The following is an 18,802-nucleotide window of genomic DNA, read 5'->3' on the forward strand; positions in this document are numbered from 1 at the left end:
GTTTATTTGAGAAAGACTGGTAACTACTTCACAACCAATATGGCGGCGAATGGCGGACATTTCGGATTTCTGTTTGTTATGAAAGATTCGCAGCAGATTGCGGTTAATTTTTAGGTAAAAAAAGGCTCGCAAAATTTCAGAAATATTTAGACGATGAGCTCACCAATTTCTAGCTTAAAGAAAGGGAAAAGGACTCCACTCGATCCCAGGTAACAGTTGAAATTGGAAACAAAGATAAGTTTTAATGAGCACATTTTCCAGGTCGCTTTGCGTTGCTAAGATAACTTGGTCCAAATGTGGACTGTCTTTGTGTTTTCTCTGGTTACTACCGGTCTAAATGTATTGGTTGTTTTCATGACAATTTGAACGATACTATACCGATCAAGGCTTTGAATTATTTGCTTCTTTACTGTTTCTCGTCTGGCTATCTTTTGAGTTTGGGTTATTTGTCAAAGTATGTTTCAATAAAGCACTGATTAATGTTATGTTTTTCCATCTGCATGGGGTGAACATGAATAAATTTTCAACAATTTTTGACTGATCTAAAATTTGAATTTGTCATGATCAAGAGAGATAACGCGTCATGATTCATAATTATTCTTGGTAACAGAGCCTTTTTTTCAAATTTATTATATTTTTATTCCAACGAACAACAATAGTAACAGTTATGATGATAATAATTGTAAAAAACAGAAAAAAAAAGAGTAAATGTTAGTTTGCAATGAAATGACACCACACAGACAAAATCTGCAATATTTATCTTGTAAAAAGAGGTTATGGGTTGTCATGGGGATGAATACTCTTTGAAATAGAAGCAACAGTTAACTCAGGAAACTTCAACTTAACAGAAGAATTATTCAGTCCCTGAAAATGTTATCAAGTCTATTGACAGATACGCTTAATCTGTTTTCTCAAATTTTTCAGGCAAGCTCAAGTTCCATTCAGAAATTTAGAGCATGCTTCAGGTTAGTAATCAAAGTTTTATTGTAAATAGAATAAGAGAGAGGCAAGTTGTGAGCTCTGTAAAGAAACAGTGAAAGATGTTTTTTTTCTTGTCACAAGCATGGGACAAAAAAAAAAAACTGAGTCCCTGTAAGGAATCGAACCTTCAGACCTGTACTCCGATGTTCTACCACTAAGCCACAGAGACTCTATGGTGAGGAAGGTCTATTACAAAGTTCATATGACACACATCCTGCATACTACTAGGATCAGGAATGTCAATAGCATCATGTAAGATTTGATTCCTCATAGGGATTGAGTTTGTTGTTTTGTTAGTTTGCAATCATTTAATGTGGTGTGTTGATATTTATTTCATTAAGTCGAACTTCCTGGTGGTTCATTGAAAAAAGATGGATTGTCTAAAGTACCAAAGTCCTCAAGCTCAACAAATGGTAAGGGTAGCTCACTGGTAAATGTAAATATTTTTCATACTTACTCTCTAATTAAAGAGAGTAAGAGTTCCATACAACAACTTAGGTCCTCCTTCTAAAATCAATTGTTAAAAACTGGATCATTGGATAGTGCATGTCAAGAGTTTTCATTGGCCAATAGCCATGATGAGTTATGAGCCATTATACTGTGCTCTAAAAATATTGTAAGTGTATGCATAAAAAAAATAACATAATAAAATAAAGATGGGGAGATTTATCAGTATTTAGGGGTGTTTTTGATAAATCAATCATTCCACTCATGCTAGTTGGGTATTAGATGATTATAGTGAACTCAGCCATGCAGGCCTTGTTGGCTATCTAAAATCTTATATTTAACACAGGCTAGTGGAATAATTGTTTATTACACTACAAAGCACTCAGTTGATGAAGACCCCAATAGAGCTTGTTTATTGTTGTTAAGGAACTTTGAGCTTGTAATTTTCAGTACATTTTTTTATGATAAATAAATAAATATTGAAATAATTCATATAATTTTATCCTTTGCTATGTGTTATAAATGTGATAATTTATCAGCCTACTTGCTGTCAGTTACCTCTATCAACAACAATACTCACAATATGAGGCAAAAATATGTTGGACTGACAGTTACAGTACATTCCAACAAAAACCTAGGAAATTGTCCATTGTAGAAGTTGCAGCCTTAATTTGGTATTTTGTGGTGATTCATGGATAAATGCAACCATTAATTGCTAATGTTTTATAGCGCCATCAGATAGAGATCTTCTGAGCAGTATGATGTCACGTCTGGCTCAGGTGGAACAACAACTAAAATCTGCGCAGGCACAGATAGGAGAAAAGGTGAGAGCCAGCTGCCCCTGTGCGCATCGTTGACGACATTTAGGGTAGCCCAAAATGTTTGCCATATTTCATTTACTTGACTGTGTTGTATTAGTGCCTGTAATAGTCAACCAATACTCATCCAATAACTGGTTAAAAGATGTGTATTGAGGATTCACTGCGGTCTTTGATTTACAAGTCTGGTTTCAAAGTTTAACCACACTTGTGCGCTTGAGACCAATAGAAAATGAGAGGTATAACGTTGAGGCATAATGAAAATAGTTAGGTCTCATTTTCCTGCTTCTTATATATCATGGTGTAATGTGCAATGGTGAATAGCAGATATTTTTTTGTATGTCATTTCATCAAAGTCTTACCATACATTATAATGCTTTAAATAAAGTTAATGATCTATCAAAGTGCAGTAAACTACTCACAATAGCTATAATATTTATAGTAACAATGAGCAGGAGCTTATTCCATGGGAAAACATGGTGAAGAATTTTGCTCCTCTCTTTCTCTTTTCCCTTATTTTTTGCTATGATTCTTACGTCAATCGTGAATATCCAATTTATCAGCTATTCTGATAGTGTGCTGGTGTTACACTTGAGGGTGTGGAGAGATATAGTCTACTTCAGCATCATTACCTCTAGTTACACCCCTAAGGCATCAGGGAGCATTTTGCTTGAAGAGCCCATGAGTTGTTGTGATAGAGATTCAGAGGAACAATGTCAAATTATCACTTTGTGTATATCAATGATAGGTTAGCTTTTTGCCTGTGTTTATCTATTGTAGGATAAGAAGATAAGAATACTCGAAGAAAAAGCTAAATTGTTGGAGAAAGCTCGAGGTATGGTTATGGTTGACACACAGAAACCCATCAGCAAATGCACAGTCATGTATTTGATTGCATACATACACTTCATAGTTGCTTCTATTCGCTCTCAGACTTTTTATAAAGGCTATCACAAAATGTTTGAACGTGATTGTAATATACTAAATTGCCTTTTTTAGGATATAACTCTGGCACAATAACAGAGTTGGAGAAGAAGTGTAGAAGACTGCAGACCCAAGTGTTTCAGATGGAGGTATTAACAGGGCTGTTCTGTTGCATGAAGTGAGGAGGTGTATTTTTACATCCTGGGTGGGGGTGAAAATAATCAGGGGTGGGGGGGGGGGGGTAGGTTAATGAGTTCTTCTCGATGTACTTTAAAGACACTGCATACTTTCTGCGCTCACGCAGTGGTCATGGCCACGCGCGCGTGAATTGTAGCCTTGTGACTCAAGTCATCCGTAATTTTTGGACCGAATATTTTTTAGTAAAAGGAGGAGATAGCACCGCTCCGCTGCGGCTTGGGTTCGATTCCTGGAGCTGACTTCACAAGTGGGTTGAGTTTGTTGTTCGACGGTTTCTCTCTGGAATGTTCAGTTTTCCTCCCGCCGTCAAAAGCAACACTCTAAATTCCAATTTTGACCCGGAAACGATGGACATTGGGTCACTTAGTGTAAGTTCCGTTGCTTCATTCCAACTCCAATTGTTAAACGCAAGGTTTCTTTTCTTTACCACAGGAATTCCTTGCTGATTATGGCATGGTCTGGGTTGGAGATGACGCTAGTGACTCTGATTATGAAGTTTTAGAAGAACCAACATCCACACCTGCCCCCAGCTCAGTCAGCAGGCAAGGAGTTTGGAATCCAAGTAAACTGAGCCTTTTCTTATTGTTTCTCTCTAAACGTTGTGTCGTAAGATCCTTGCATCCCCACTCCGCAACGCATTCTGGGACTTGTACCATAGCGGTGTTGTTTTCCATCTAAACATGCGGAAACAGTTATATGACCGGTTCAAAAAAGTCCCAAGGTTTTATATATGTGTTTTTGCTTAAAGAACTAGACTACGAGCAGTCCCTGCTTTTCGGCGAAGTCCGTCGCGCAAGTAAGAAAGTCAGTGAAAAAAAAGTTGTTGGTGTGCCGCTCGGAACACTGTGTAAGCTAACATCAATTTTTCACGAATTTTTTTTCTGATTCGTGGAGCTTCACCGAAAAGCAGGGACAACCTGTAGTCTGTTAGAGCATATATCTCCATGTGAACGATCACCAGTCGAATGTGTAAAAGTTAAAAGAAAGAAATGTCGGACATTTCGTTTTTTGAGCTCAAGTCTGCATTGGCGACTTGTTGGTCACAATTTGGACCTTGAAACTACAACCTACATATCATTTCCTTTTCAGTGAAAAATCAAGTCTTCCTTTTATCAAAAAGTGTCATCATATAATGAGTTTTTCTCAACATACCAATCGCTCGTTTGACTCATTTCTATGATTTATGTTTCCCTTTGATATTAGACTCCTCTCTGGTTACGTCAGCACCATATGACTTTCAAATGGACTTTGATGTTGTTTTGAAGAATATCAGGGAACTGAACATTCTGGCAGGAGAGGGCTGTAGTGATGTATCACGGACTAAAGATGGAGCACGACTTAAGGTGAAGAATTTTTGTAGAACTTATAATAAGGAAGATAATGTTGGCCTATTCGTAGACTAGATACTAGTTGAGTGCTTTGTTACTATTTGAGGTAGGAAGCTACATGTTGTAAGGCAATTTTTCCGCTCTTTCCTAACATGAGTATGACCCTATCTTTTGAGAATGTTTCCTTTACCATTGGACTTAAACTCAAATGTTCAGCAGTGTCTAATATTTATTAATGATTCAATTTAGGTTCGCGATTCCGTGCCCTTGGTTTTGTATTCAAACGGCATTCTTATGTTTGAAGGACCTTTCAGGCCATATTCAGATCCAGTTACTCAGGTTAGTAATCCGTCACCAGTCGTTTATTACGTAAAGCAGTTTTTCATTGAATGTCATGAGACCAAAACAAAGCAATCACAACGGCCAATTAGAACGAAGGAAGATATCACCAGACGCCTATTAGAACGCAGAGTAACAACAAGCAAACTCGTAAAGCGCGGGAAAACGCGAGCGACCAAGCCGCGATTAGATTTAGTTTTGCATCTGATTGGTTGATAAGGAAGCGCTGGCTTTTTAGACCAATTAAAGAGCAAAATAAAGCAAAACCAATGCAATACCTGATTACTTTCCTCGCTCAATTGGAAATTTAGAGAGAGACTTTCAAATCTCTTCCTAGAAGTCAGTTGTCTTCTCACATGTGACATAGAGTTGTGTCTATTCTTATGTTAGCGATTTTTGCAGACCTGAGCTAATTCCAGCTTCCGCTTTGAAAGTGATGTTACAGGTCTAATATATTTTCAAAACTTGTTTCTACGCGCTTCAATGATCTTTTTTAGGTTTCGTTTTGTTTAGTTTTGTTGTTGTTTGTTTTTTGTTACTTAAAAAAAACTTTAAACGATGTATGGGTTTCCTTCAAATATTTTCATCTCGATTCACATTTAAACAAGCTACAGTACGTGCATTAAAATTCTTATATCAATGCCTTTTATCAAAGCAATCACCGATAAGTATTTAATTGCTGTGTATGCTCAGTAAAACTCCTGTATCGTTCCTTGCACTGATTTTTTTGCTTTTGCGGTCATACTCTCTTAAGCAATGTATGCAAGATATAATGGACGGATATTTTCCAAGTGAGTTACAGACCAGATATCCTGGTGGAGTTCCTTTTGAGGTACTTGCTTAAATTTAGTTAACTCTTAGCAATATCGAAGGATTTATTCCGGCTCAACCTTTCATAACATAATGTCCTCCTGATTGAGGTGGACAGTGCAGGTGAAATGTTCACCTTGATCGTCATATGATGACACTTTAATTTTCACGTGAGTTTACAACTACTCGTTTCAGTAGTGTTCTTAGCTGCGAGGATCTCCTAATTTCATCTTTCCACCGCAGTGCAAATATGTGAATTTTCATATATCTAAAATCTTCATTCACTTGGATGTTTATTTGGACCCAATTCATTGACCAGCTCCCAGTTGGCTTGTTAGCTCAATTGGTAGAGCGCTGCACCGGTATCGTAGAGGTCATGGGTTCAAATCCCGTACGGGCCTGAAATTTTTTTCAGGTCCTATTTACAACTACTCGTTTCAGTAGTGTTCTTAGCTGCGAGGATCTCCTAATTTCATCTTCCCACCGCAGTGCAAATATGTGAATTTTCATATATCTAAAATCTTCTTTCACGTGAGTATGTATTTCAAAATTGAGCTGTTGCCGCGAAATATTTACGATAACGAGCTGCACACAACCAAGTTTTTTGTAACTGATTCGCGTCTTGTTTTGTGTGTGACAGGTACAGGACAAAAGAGATATTGTGTTTGAAGACAGAAGGACAGCACTTCTGTTTCCTGGAACAGGGAAGTCATTGGCTGGTGAGGAAAATGCCAAAAGCCACCGAGTCGAGAGTCACACACCAGGTTTGTTTAGTCGGTGGTATTCACTCTGAAAATAAAGCAAAATAAAAAGGAGGCAATAGCCTTCTGCGCAACGATACTTATATTGTTTAGTATTCTTACCGTTTTTCTTTTATCCAGAAAATCCATTATTTGAATTTTTCAGGGCAAAAGCAACAGTCCGTGGATCAATTTTTGTCGCGGCTTCCGCAGTCTGTTATCAAAGACGGTAAAATAATTGATGTGAGATCAGGAGTGGAAAATGTTATCAAGGTTTGTAGCCTCACAGATAGGAACTGAAGTGATCTTTTCCTTTCTTTTATTAAAGTGTTGAAAACCACTGAAAATGATATCAATTAGCCTGCGGTGCAGGCTTCTTATTAGGACGAACTAGCGATACAAGCTCGCAGTCGTTATCCGGCCGGTCATTTTTGACTGAGAGTTGTAGTGGAGGTGGGGGGAGGAGGCGTGGAAGACGAGGTTTCCATTGCGACACTCCCTCCACTCTCCTCCCTTTTTCCTGTCACTCACCCCTTGGTAAAAATTAATTTCTCTTCCCAGCCTCTTGTACTTTACTGAACTATTATCGTTTTAAGTATTCTGTTTTACATTAAGAGAAGTTGTTTGTAAAAGTTGATCCAACTCCATGCTGAATAGAGCTTTTCGCTTTAACAGGGTGGAGAAAGACAATCAGATATCCAAGTTCTAGACACTCCTGTGCTTCAAGAGATAAAATTAAGGTTAGGAAATTTGGAGTTTCCTTTCGTTAGGACGTATAGCATAGTCACAGACTTTCAGGTACTAGCATCGGAGAAAAGTGTTCTGTTGATCTTAATCGCCGCCAGTAAAAGTATATGTGGAGCAATTCAGTTACCTGATGCTTCATGCGTGACTTCCCAGAGTTCAACTCAAACTGCGAGAACCACTAGGCGCGGGTCATAGCTGCTGCTGTTCAGCTAACTTTTGCCACTGCAAGAGCGGCAGCTGCTGTGAATCGAGCTTAGTGATTGCTGCCATTTTGGGACAGTTGTGGCTAGGTTAATAATCTGTTTCAAAATTACGGCATCCGTGGCCGAATTTCGAGCTCATTTGAAGACGATATTCGAGAGGATAGGTTACGCGCGGGAAATGGTTAACTTTTCTTTTAAACTTTTTAAATGGCAGAAATAAAATTGTACGTTTTCGCATGCTTCTCCTGTTTAAGACTTTTCATTGTCTTCGTTGTATTCCTTTAGAGGTGCTGAGACTACAAGACCTCAATCAGCCGGTAAAACGCAGGTTTCTACTTTGAGGATCAAATCAGAGACAGGAGAAATGGTTGGATCTTGTTTTGTTTTATTTTATTTTCTATTTCATTTATTTATGTACGTATTTATCTATTTTTGTCGTACAAGTCTCTTCAACTCCTTCATTTGACTTTTTCGTCTCTTTAGACATATATCTTGAAAATGAAGTTTACAGATTGTGTACGAGATGTTAGAAGTCACATTGATGCTGCAAGGTATGCAAAGAAACGATAGAACACTATCGGATGAAAAACTAAAACTTATTCATGTCGATGTTTCGGTTCACTAGATAATCAAATTGAGCTATGCTCATATCGAAATGAATGAAGAGATGTTCGAAACATCAATGGTTGTTGCTATTAAATCACTTGCTGTGGACGTCCAATTCGCAATTTATGAGCTTGGACTTCTTCTCTCGTTTTACCGCACTTTGCAGACGATCGTATAATTTTACCTTTCTCAAGTGGGACTTATGCCTTAAACAATGTCTTATTAGAATGAAAATTGTCCGTAGCATTTAACGGAATTTTTCTTTTTCTTTTTATAGGCCGAAAGATGCTCCACCCTACGAAATAAAAACGTCTTTTCCTAACAGAGTTTACGATGATCCCAACGCAACTTTACAAGAATGTGGTTTAGTGCCCAATGCAACTCTTCACCTTCTTGTCAAGAAAGTTTGATACAACTACAAAGCTGCAATGCACCTTCATCAATCTTGAACTTTCCTTACGCATGCGTTAATTGACGATCCTCCGTGATGTTTGACCACAGGAACCCACACAAACGGTGCGTCGGTTTGTTTAACTGAATTTGGAGGAAATACATGGGAATGTCGAAACTTCTAGAGTAAGTCGTTCTACTATGCACGCGGATGATTGTCCGCTGCCGAACCCTTCGAATCGGTAAAATTTTGCATCTTCAGTTACAGAAACCACAATACAACATACCTAGTACATTATTCGCTCTGACTAAGCGCTAACGCTCGAAACTTCAGCTGTAGAAAATCTTTACAATGGCTAATTTACATCATCAACTCAATTGATAAAACAAATTATATAGTAATACCTAGTAGTAAAATGTTTAATTTGAAATTTAATGAGTGTTTGTGGGATGTTATGGAACTTTTCGATTTCCCCATACATTTCCGTTAAATTTAGGATACAAATGGCCACGCCGTTGCATGATTTTCTTGTGGTTGTCCTGACAGCTTTGCGGAACATCCATCCACAGGACAGTAAATAAGAAGCAGAAAAAGATGTTATCCTTACTGACGTTGGCCTCTCAACAACTGGTCTCTTTTTTTTTTCGTGTGTAAATGGTGTAAATATTAAAATAGCGACTAAGATAAATAATACTTGTATTTTACGCACGATTGCAGCTGTCTAATAACTGCCGTGTTCCAGTTAGGTTTATGCAACGTAATGAGATTATAATGAAATTCTAATTAAGACAGGAATCATTTAAGTAGAATACGAAACACATGGTTTTCTTTAATATTTATTGAGACGTTCGTAACATTTCTTTTTTTATTTGTTTTAAATATTTGATATCATTTTTTACCGTTGTAATAAAATTGTATTTAGGATGGAAAATATACACTAACTTACTCTAAAATGGACACTCAAACCGATCTACTCGTAGAATGAGATACTCATGCATCGCTGCATCATTCGTGACCGTTTTTTGGTCCCTTGACCAAATTACTATTCTTTGCTGTCCTATCAATGAATCAGTCAACAAACTGAACCTACGTTCTTCGTTCTTCGGCATTTACTTGTGCGACGCCAATAGCCTTTCCTCCCGAGACATAGTACATTACAGGGTTGAAAATCATTCAAAAATAGACTATGAAAGCAAAGGTGCTGTAGGATTGTGGGAAGCTTCCTAGCCGAGCACAGTCTTTCATTATGCAGACAAATATTATGATCGAATAAATTACTGGATAGTTTCTATTGGTCAGTAAGTTAATTGTTATGCCCTAGAACTGTACGTAGTGAGGGCCAAAAAAACCCTTCAACAACCATGTTAGCTTCTCAACCATTTACCCCTGCCAGGGGTGAGTGGTTGAAAAGCTAACCTACACCTGGCCATGAGAGCCAAATGCGGATCAGAGTTCAGATTTGTTTTTTGTGACGTTTTCATCCACTTGAGGTGTAGCTATCTTAATAACTATTTTTCCAATGTTTTGGTTGGACTCCATCTTCATGTGGGCAAGTTGAATCTGATCCATTGTGAACACTGAGTCCACAATGGTCTTTAGTTTACCAGTAGCAAATAGTGGAACAATGGTTTTTGTAAATGCCTGCACTAATTCTGCCTTGTACTGTGGAATAAATTTAAAAATTAGTAAAATAGAGAAAATAAAAAATATCCTGGGGGTCCTTTGACATGAAAAAAATGAGGGGAGAGGGGGGTGGCTGAATCTCATTTCCAAGGTCTTTCTTTACCTTGTCACAGGGTTGTTGAGGGAGTGCAGAGGATTGATGCATTTCATCAATATGGAAACTGAGCATTGCGATTTAAGACTTTCCTTTTCTGATTTCCTATAGGACACCACTCTTCAAGATGAATAAACTTACCTCAAGAGATCTACTTCTCAGTGTTGTGGCTATGAGTGATCCTCTCTTTTTTAACAAATCTCTAAGTAAGTTCCCACTGACATTTCCTCCTCCTAACAAACCATACAGTACCCAACGACCATCAAGAGCAAGGCTCCTAATGTTTTGCTCCCAGAAGGAACTACCAACACAGTCAAGGATTACATCTGCCCCTTTTCCTGAGGAAATAACAAAAATTCCTAAAAATCTTAACACAAGTAGCATGTTGCCAGAGTGCAAAGGCCTTGCACCATTGTAGATAGTACAGCTAACATTTCTATTAGTGTATCATTATGGTATCCAGTTTATAATCTCAGCATTTTCTTTAGCAGAAAGCTGTAGGAAACATTTGGTAGAATTTTCTTACATTATCAGGGAGGAGAGGTGGGGTGGGGGGGGGGGGAAGGGGGCTAGAAAGAGCTGTCTTTGACACAAGACATACTGTTGTAGATTAAGAATTACAGTTTGCCATTGCAACCTTTAAAAATGTATTTCATTCTAAAACGTTGCAGTTTCATTACACCGTCTAAAGAACAAGTGATGAAAAGAGACAAACCAGTAATTTCTAATGTGTTATCTAATCTAGATCTTGTACACAGACCTTCCACAGCCATGCATTTCAGTTACAGCTAACTGGTAGGGTCTGGGTAGGAGATTAGGTGTTATCTTGACACACCTCCTAATTTCCCTTTAAAATTTAAAATTTTATTATAGAAGCAGTCTATAGGGAAATATTAAATTAGGTCTTTGGAGGTGAAGGCTCAGTTGGTGCCAAAGAAGGAAGTTTTAAGTTAGGAAAAGGAAGACAGGGGGAGATTTCTACCACCAACTTGTTTTCAAAAACAGACATAAGCTTTTCATTGTCATCAAAACAGCACCAAGAATTCATGAACTATCTTTGAATAATACAACACCTCCTGTCACACTTTCTATCCAGTAGGAAAAATCTCCTGTCTTATAATTAAAGCCTCCCTTGGCTCCAAGTGACTCTGCCATTTTGATCTTTTCCTCTGAGCCTGCAGTCACATATGGCTGTGCTCCAGCCACTAATGACAGTTGTACCAGTGCTGTTCCAACACCACTGCCACCAGCATGGATAAGCACCACATCACCACTTCTAACTCTCCCAAGAAAGTGCAGAAGTTGATATGCTGTTAGCCATGCTTCTGGAATGGCTGCAGCTTCAGAAAATTCAAGAGAATCAGGTGCGGGCATGACAAGGACCTCTTCAACAGCAACATATTCTGCATACCCTCCTCCTTATCAGAAAACAGCAAATTAGTAAATTACAGAATATTACAATGCCCATAAAAGCCAGTTATTACAGGGGACATGGCTAAGGGGGAGGGGGGGTTCCTGAGGTGCTCATCACTCACCCATCCCTTACCTTTGAGAGATAATTTTCATTAAGTGATTAGGTTAACACAAATCTCATACTATGGTTTGTGAAAAACTGCGAATATAAAGAATCTGCATGGTACACGGCACGAATGTTCTCTAGTGCCTGTCCTTCATACATTATGATACAAGATCATATATATAAAGAAGTAGAGCATGTGTATAAGTCCCCTATATGTAAGGCACAATTAAATTAATAACCCACACACCTTCCCATCCTTAAAATATCCTTGCTACACCCCTGTATCTACATAGCATAATTTTTTGTTGTGGTTGGCACAGAAAGATCCATCTGGAATAAGGAGCTAAAATAAACATTCCAAACAATTGCACTGCAACTGTCATTCTACTTCAGTAATCCATCCTTCATCTACCCTTACGGTTCTAAAGCAGTATCCGATCAGCGCCTGTGAAGCGTGTGTGACGATACAGGACGGTACAAAGCTTAAAATAACAACTTACTTCCATTTCCTAACACATTCCTCTCCCACTTCTTCTATCACACCAGACACCTCAAGTCCAAGAATGTCCGATTCCCCAGCAGGGGGAGGGTAGAGTCCTCGCCTTTGGAGAGTGTCTGCCCGATTCAATGCCGTGTATTCCACGCGGATCAACACTCGTGTCTTTTCGGCTGTTGGCTTCGGAGCTGTGCCGATATGTAGGTTCTCTGCGCCACCAGGTGTAAATAGAACAGCTTTCATTTTAGGATTCCCATAAACGATCTTGGTGACTAGAAATAAATCGCACAGTACAACTACAAGAAATTTCAGTGATCTCATGTTTCCTTCGCGGCGATGGAAGCCTGGGACGAGTGGAAGGATATCTTTATACGAGCTACTTAGTGGATTACTCGAAATACTGCTGGCAAGAGTGGAGTGGGCTCAACTTTAAGAGCTCAATTAAAGTGCTTCCCAAAGCATTTTAATAACAGCAGAGGGGCATTTTGCTGCGCATGTCCGGTAAATTTTAGTTTGATACGAGAAACCGCTGGTATGCGCCTGCGTCGGTTTCCCTTTCGAGAATCACGAAAGAAAAGAAGCAGTAAAATACGTCGGAAAAAACAATGGTTCGAGTATTTGAGACAACCTTTCTTCTCATTTTTTCTTCTGTAACGTAGATGGAAGCGGCAAATCCTTGAAATTATTGTGTGATGTGTGGAAGGAAGTTATTTTCAGAATGCAAAAGATTGTTCGAGTCTTGTCTCGTGATTGTCTGGGCGATCGATGAAGATGGTGTTATTTTTGAAGGATGCAAGTGGCCTGTCGAAGAGTACAAAAGAATTGGATAGTATACTTTTATCGTGTCATTGCTATCTCAAGTTATCGGTGATCATTTGAAGTACTCGCCTTTCTGTAAGCGTTTTTTAGAGCTTCAACTGTACTGCTAGTGCAGTGTACCTCCAATTTTGGTAAAAATGTAAAGTTTACAGAGGTTTATGTTTTGTTTCAAAAGTTTTTTTTTGACATGAATCACAACCGGCAGGGCCGATTACCAAAATAAAAAAGGTCAATTTCGAGTAAAGAAAAGTAAGACAATGCTAATGCTAGAGATATGGTAGCTCCATCTGGTTAGAAATGGAGGAATAATTATGGATTTTATCAGAGTAAGATAAAGTCTTTTCAATCATTAGTCTCGGAAATATCATCAGATATGATCGATGATGTGGGGAAATTGTGAAAGAAAACAAGTACTACTTTGGGCTTCCAGTTGTAAGATGAATAGTTAAATCAATTATTACCCAGTGAAAATCACTACCATTTATCATTTCAACTGCACAAAAAAATCATATACACTCTTTGCAACCTTATTCTCCAACCTATTAAATTACAAGAGTTGTGTGACAATTTGATGGTCTGAAAAGACTCTTACACATGCTAAACAACAAAGAACTAGTAAGGCTGATATTTAACAGTGAGGGTAAAAAAAAAAAAGCCTTTTCTTTTCAGGAATAAGACTTAGTGAGGTCAGATTAAACTAATGTGAAGAGGTTTGTTGATCTCTTTATGAAAATTGATGCTTTACATCTATCAGATTTTAGAGAAATGAGACCTAAGTCAAAAGGGAACTTTGATATTGCATATTCTGCAGTAATGGGCATCAGCTTGGATGCCTATTTGCAGAAATTAATAGTTTTCAAGCCAGGGGTTTGGCTGTGCTAATTTTAAGGCAGAAAATCATAAATCAGTCGCTTAAGAAATTTTTAGCTCTGCCTGGAAGCTCAAACACTGTTATGGAACAGGACAATATTTCACCTGATCACTCCTCATATTGTTTTCCCATGAAATTTGGACAAAACTTTCAAAAAAACTTTATTGGTAATTTTATAGTTGCAAAAAAAGGTATAGACACAAGTTGCATATAGCATAAGCTAGTTGAGGCAGGTTGTGTGGAGAGAACAAAAGATTGATAATTTATACCAGTAGTAAGCTTCTGGTACTAATGACATTCTCTTGAATGCCAGCTTGCCACAGCAAATGTCACACCTATCCTTTCTGTCAATAGTACTGACCATATGTAGTGGGGTCACTTCACATCTCCCTAAACAGCAGAGAACACAATAGTTAATTCCAATCATCAGTCTCAATTAAGAAATAAAAATTGAAGGATCAAGACTTATCTGGCAAAGAGAAATACAAGTCAAACTGGTTTGAAGACATTTTAACCCGAAATTCGTTTTCAAATATGACAGAAATACTGTAGTTCACATTCTAAAGAAAGAGAGTTCCAGCCCCTTGAGTAATTATTCATTTATTGTATCGCTCACCTCATGTTTTAAGAACCAGAGAAAGTTAGATAATTTTAATCTGCGAGTTTTATAGTACACTTCGACTCAAAATTCATTTCGTATGGCAGAAGTATTCTACTGAAATAAACAAGACAGAATGAAGCTGACGCCATCCGTTTCGAATAACACATGAACATGAAGAAAACGGCACCAGTTTAAACTCATGAGACAAAGCCCACGGATTTTTTTGAGGTAAATGAACTGGTTAGACCGAAGGCTAAATAAATAAACAATGAACTGACAGTGGTGAGAGATTTGGGGGCCATGTGATAAAACAAGTTCTACCGAAGTTTATCCTCTAGTTAGCCCTTCAAGCCCAAAAGGGCAATCAGAAAAATTCTCACCAAAACACAGCAAAAAAATTAGATAAAACCGCAGATGATCGAGGCAAGACTATAAACGTTGTTAAGACGCATGCCTACGTACCAAGTACAACAGACTTGGAGAGCAAAATGGCCAAAGACAGTTGTGAGCCATGACTTTGAAAATCCACCTCAACCTCCCAAAAATGAATTCGCCGAAGGTTATAGAAAGAGCAACTCAATCCTGAAGCTGGAATATTTTTTTAAGCCTTGTGTCCAATGGGATAACAAAGAGAAAGAAGATAAGATGTTATTTGAAGTGATTTGAAGCTTGGGGGCCACCTCGAACTTAACGTAATTTTATTTCAAAGTTGAAGTAAAATAAGATCAAATTGTAAACTACCTTCTATTATCGTAACGAATATCTCACGATCGCCTCCACACATCACTTCGTGATTTATAGAAGTAAGACATCAACATCTTAAGACTAACCTTCAAGGTTTGTAGTCTCATGTGCACATCTTGATCGTCAGCAAATCAAATCTCAAACTTCAAGTTTTCGACTTTTTTTCGCGTTTTGTTCGCACTTTGATCATTAAAATATCCTCATCCGAAGAGCCAGCAAACTCCACAAGTATCCACAGAGTTAGAAATGGTAGTAAACTTGTCATACTCTTCCATCCCTCTCCAAAAAATATCACAGAAAGGTGTCGATCGCTCAGTTGAAAACCCGCAAAAGCGCGCTGAAAATATCAAAATGGCGCCGAACGCGCCGAACAAATTTTCTTGGCGCATGAGCAACAAAATGCCCCTCTGCTTTTAATAACAATATTACAAGGGTCGTGTTGTAGTCATATATTGAACTAAAGCAAGAGGTTATAAACAGTTTATAATATCTTGACTAAAGTGAACCGACTTGATCCATAATCTTCTTTTCGTTTCTGCGCAAAATCTACTGCTGAAAAAGTCGAAGTTGGTTGTAGGATGGTCATGCAAATAACGTGCTTTTTCTTAGACTAGAATAGTATGGTTGGTGTAACAGGAAACACGTTATCTTTTCGACTCGAAATACTTTTTATTTAGATAGCAGCAGTAGTGGTAATAGGGTAATTTAGTATTATCAACTCACGTGATAATACTAAATTACCCTGCTATACTCTCCCACCGACGCAGCACCACAGTTTCTTCAGAAACTTATCCCCTTTATTCAGAATTTATGGGAGGTTGGGACTAAAAACATAAATAAGAGTTAAGTTGAAAAATTAGGATAAACAATCAGTAAACAAAAAACGAATACAACCGAAGCGAAACGGAAAAAGTACTCACATTAATAACGCCTAATAAATGGCTGGAAAATCGAATGACTTGAAGACTTCAAAACAGAGAACTGCGCTAAGTGCGACTTTAGGTAAACTGACTTGAAAAGAAATAATGCGTAAAAGAAACTGGCTTTAAATACAAGAGGACTGCGAAATGACGCGCAATATGAGAAACGTGCAAAAAGGTATAGCTGACGAAGGAAATCGCTCACAAACTAAACCGGAGATGTGAAAAAAATAAAGGGCGAAATAAATAAACAGATTACCCGAAAAACAATTAGAAAGCCCTTAGATCTTGCAGTTGAACTCACAATTTTAATGCTTCTCTCGTGATTGGTGTCTACTTGATTAAATGTAACCCGGGAAAGGGGCAGTTTGGGGGCGTTGCCTATGACTTCCCCCCGAAAAAAACTGCAAGGTGACTACTGCGATATTTTAATCGTAAATAGATATTTAAAAATCGGGTTACATACTAGGACGAGCTGAGTGAATACAATTTATTCATAAATAATGTATACTGGTTTGAGGTTTATTCGCACCCAGTTAAAAGGATTCATATCTTTTGCAAAAGAGCGGGCGTGCAAACACAGTAAGGGTTTGCTTTTTCGCTCATCTGAACTGTATGAACTGTCTGAATGCTTGGAACAGGTCAGTACGTCTTGAAAATTTAGCTTTCTCTGTCTGCTATCAGTTTAGATATACTTTTACCTACGTTGCTATTTGTTGTTTTCAGTTGACTACCATAGTATAATTCAACTTCAAGTCAAATTTCTGTGAAGATAAAAATTCTATGAGTGGTTGTGTCGTGTCCCCTTCAAGGTGCTGCTATTTGAACAACTATTTTTCCAATATTTTTGTTGGACTCCATCTTCTCGTGAGCAAGCTGTATCTGATCCATGGGAAGGACTGAGTCCACGATGGTCTTCAGCTTTCCAGCGGCGAATAAAGGAACGCTGTTTTCCGTAAACGCTCGTATCAATTTAGCTTTGTACTGTGAAATAAGAAGAAAATACATACTTTGGGAACAAGTAATTTCACTGCTGTCTTACTAGCTCTTGGAAACTTGGAATATACCAGCATGGGAAGAACAACGAGAACAAAAATAACAACAACAGCAAAATAAACAAAACAAAAAATAAATTGAAAGGGCGTGTCGTTATAGATCTGTGAGTTGCAGGGAGATCACCTGGGGCTAGGCAACAGATGTTGAACGTGCACAAGAAACACAAAATAGCACACAAAATTTGGAAAAAATAACATTAATACACCCTTCAAAGGAGGAGAATCTACAAAGTGACCTTGTTGCTTTTCAACTGCTTCTTGAAACTTTTTAAAATTGTCATCAGTAATAATCTTTCTCAACAAATCAGATTTGTGGTTTTTTATCAATCTGTCTACACTGTTTATCCCTTGTGATAACAGTTTTGAGTAATAGGTATCCAAATGAACTTGTTGTAGCCAAGACAGAAGTTGTAGTTCAAGTCTGGCTTTCTGTACAGCCTGCTAAAAACTTACAGATTGTCACCAGAATTTTAACTCTGGTCGCTAATAGGCGACTCATTTCAAGTTTGAAATTACGTATGTCCCCACTAAGAAACCAACCAACACCCTATCATTATAGCTTGTTTTTTTTAATCGTATAGGCTACGTTATATGCTATAAATTATCAAACAATATCATATACTGACAAAAGTTATTCATTATTTATGTTGCAGAAGAATTGAATGTGATAAAGGCAAAAACAAAGAGGGGGAAAGCCTCACCTATAAATAACTCTATAAGATATATTTTTAGCCGTAAATACTTAATATTATGATCGTAAGTCCTTGCCATGTACTGGATCATGGTAAACTGTGGGGAGTTCTCTTAATTATTATGTTTGAGATGTTATTTAGAGAAATTCGATTATGCCTCATGAAGTAATTACAAATTACATTGCACAATACTTAAATGTAAGGAACTAACTATCGCACATACCAAATTTGTGCAATTTAGCCTCATAATCCAGAAGATCGTGCTGCTCTAACCAAGAATGCAATTCAGCTTTTTCTTCGCGAACAATAAAATAAACTTGCATGCGATAAAACAGAAACCCCAAACGAAAAATTAAAACCGCGATCTTGTTCATCATCTTGGGTAAATATTATGCATAGCCGAGCTCTTAGCCGCTTTAGAGACGTTAGAGCTTTCCCATTATTTCTTCATCCATATAAATCAGAATTTTCTGCATGAATTTTACCTCGCATGGTCTAGAAGGTTTCGATTTCAAACAAAATTTATAAATTCAAATTCGCGGGCGCAAGTGCTGGTCAGTTGAAGGACGATCGCGTGACAGCTCCATTACTTTCGTGACTAGGTGTCCGTGACATCAGTAGATTTCTAAGGTTTTCCTGATCAGTTTCATCAACTGTCCAAATTTGAGCGTGACTGACATTTTCAATGATTCAGAATCACCATGAGGCGTGCTATATTTACACTCTAATCTGAAGTGTAAAACTGTTATAAGTCTCTCTAACCTATATCAGTCAAT

General features: G+C 37.8%; 2 protein-coding genes and 1 long non-coding RNA gene across 7 annotated transcripts; 1 reads left to right on the top strand and 2 right to left on the bottom strand.

Annotated features, from left to right (window-relative positions):
• Positions 1–15: 15 nt before the first annotated feature.
• On the top strand, positions 16–10,461 carry LOC113664515 (UBX domain-containing protein 11). 4 transcript variants are annotated; one of them, XR_016179151.1, is made up of 17 exons: positions 16–209; positions 925–965; positions 1,323–1,394; positions 2,158–2,252; positions 3,027–3,081; positions 3,246–3,319; positions 3,801–3,930; positions 4,572–4,711; positions 4,946–5,035; positions 5,790–5,867; positions 6,486–6,609; positions 6,752–6,858; positions 7,261–7,325; positions 7,821–7,902; positions 8,019–8,086; positions 8,419–8,657; positions 10,421–10,461. XR_016179151.1 is itself a non-coding variant. In XM_027180120.2 (16 exons), exons 1-16 carry the CDS (start codon positions 154–156, stop codon positions 8,549–8,551), a joined length of 1,410 nt encoding a protein of 469 aa, XP_027035921.2. In that variant the 5' UTR covers positions 16–153; the 3' UTR covers positions 8,552–9,463. The 4 variants fall into 4 exon arrangements, 1 of the variants encoding a protein (XP_027035921.2); XR_016179149.1 differs by lacking the exon at positions 10,421–10,461 and adding an exon at positions 9,029–9,463; XR_016179150.1 differs by lacking the exon at positions 10,421–10,461 and adding an exon at positions 9,079–9,463.
• On the bottom strand, positions 9,356–12,653 carry LOC113664514 (quinone oxidoreductase PIG3). Its single transcript, XM_089214662.1, has 5 exons — positions 12,327–12,653; positions 11,845–11,850; positions 11,383–11,727; positions 10,451–10,647; positions 9,356–10,194 (listed from the first exon to the last, which is right to left on the bottom strand). The coding sequence occupies exons 1-5, from the start codon at positions 12,643–12,645 to the stop codon at positions 9,979–9,981; spliced, it is 1,083 nt and encodes a 360-aa protein (XP_089070788.1). The 5' UTR covers positions 12,646–12,653; the 3' UTR covers positions 9,356–9,978.
• A 1,497-nt stretch (positions 12,654–14,150) lies between these two features.
• Positions 14,151–15,765, bottom strand: LOC149040899 (uncharacterized). Of its 2 annotated transcripts, XR_016179154.1 has the most exons (3): positions 15,446–15,731; positions 15,078–15,150; positions 14,151–14,404 (listed from the first exon to the last, which is right to left on the bottom strand). It is a non-coding gene; the product is annotated as an uncharacterized LOC149040899 (long non-coding RNA). The 2 variants fall into 2 exon arrangements; XR_016179155.1 differs by lacking the exon at positions 15,078–15,150 and having other exon boundaries at positions 15,446–15,765.
• Positions 15,766–18,802: the final 3,037 nt, after the last annotated feature.

Source organism: Pocillopora damicornis, chromosome 8, assembly GCF_964200805.1.
Source record: "Pocillopora damicornis chromosome 8, jaPocDami1.2, whole genome shotgun sequence".
In the NCBI taxonomy this organism is placed as follows: Eukaryota; Metazoa; Cnidaria; class Anthozoa; order Scleractinia; family Pocilloporidae; genus Pocillopora; species Pocillopora damicornis.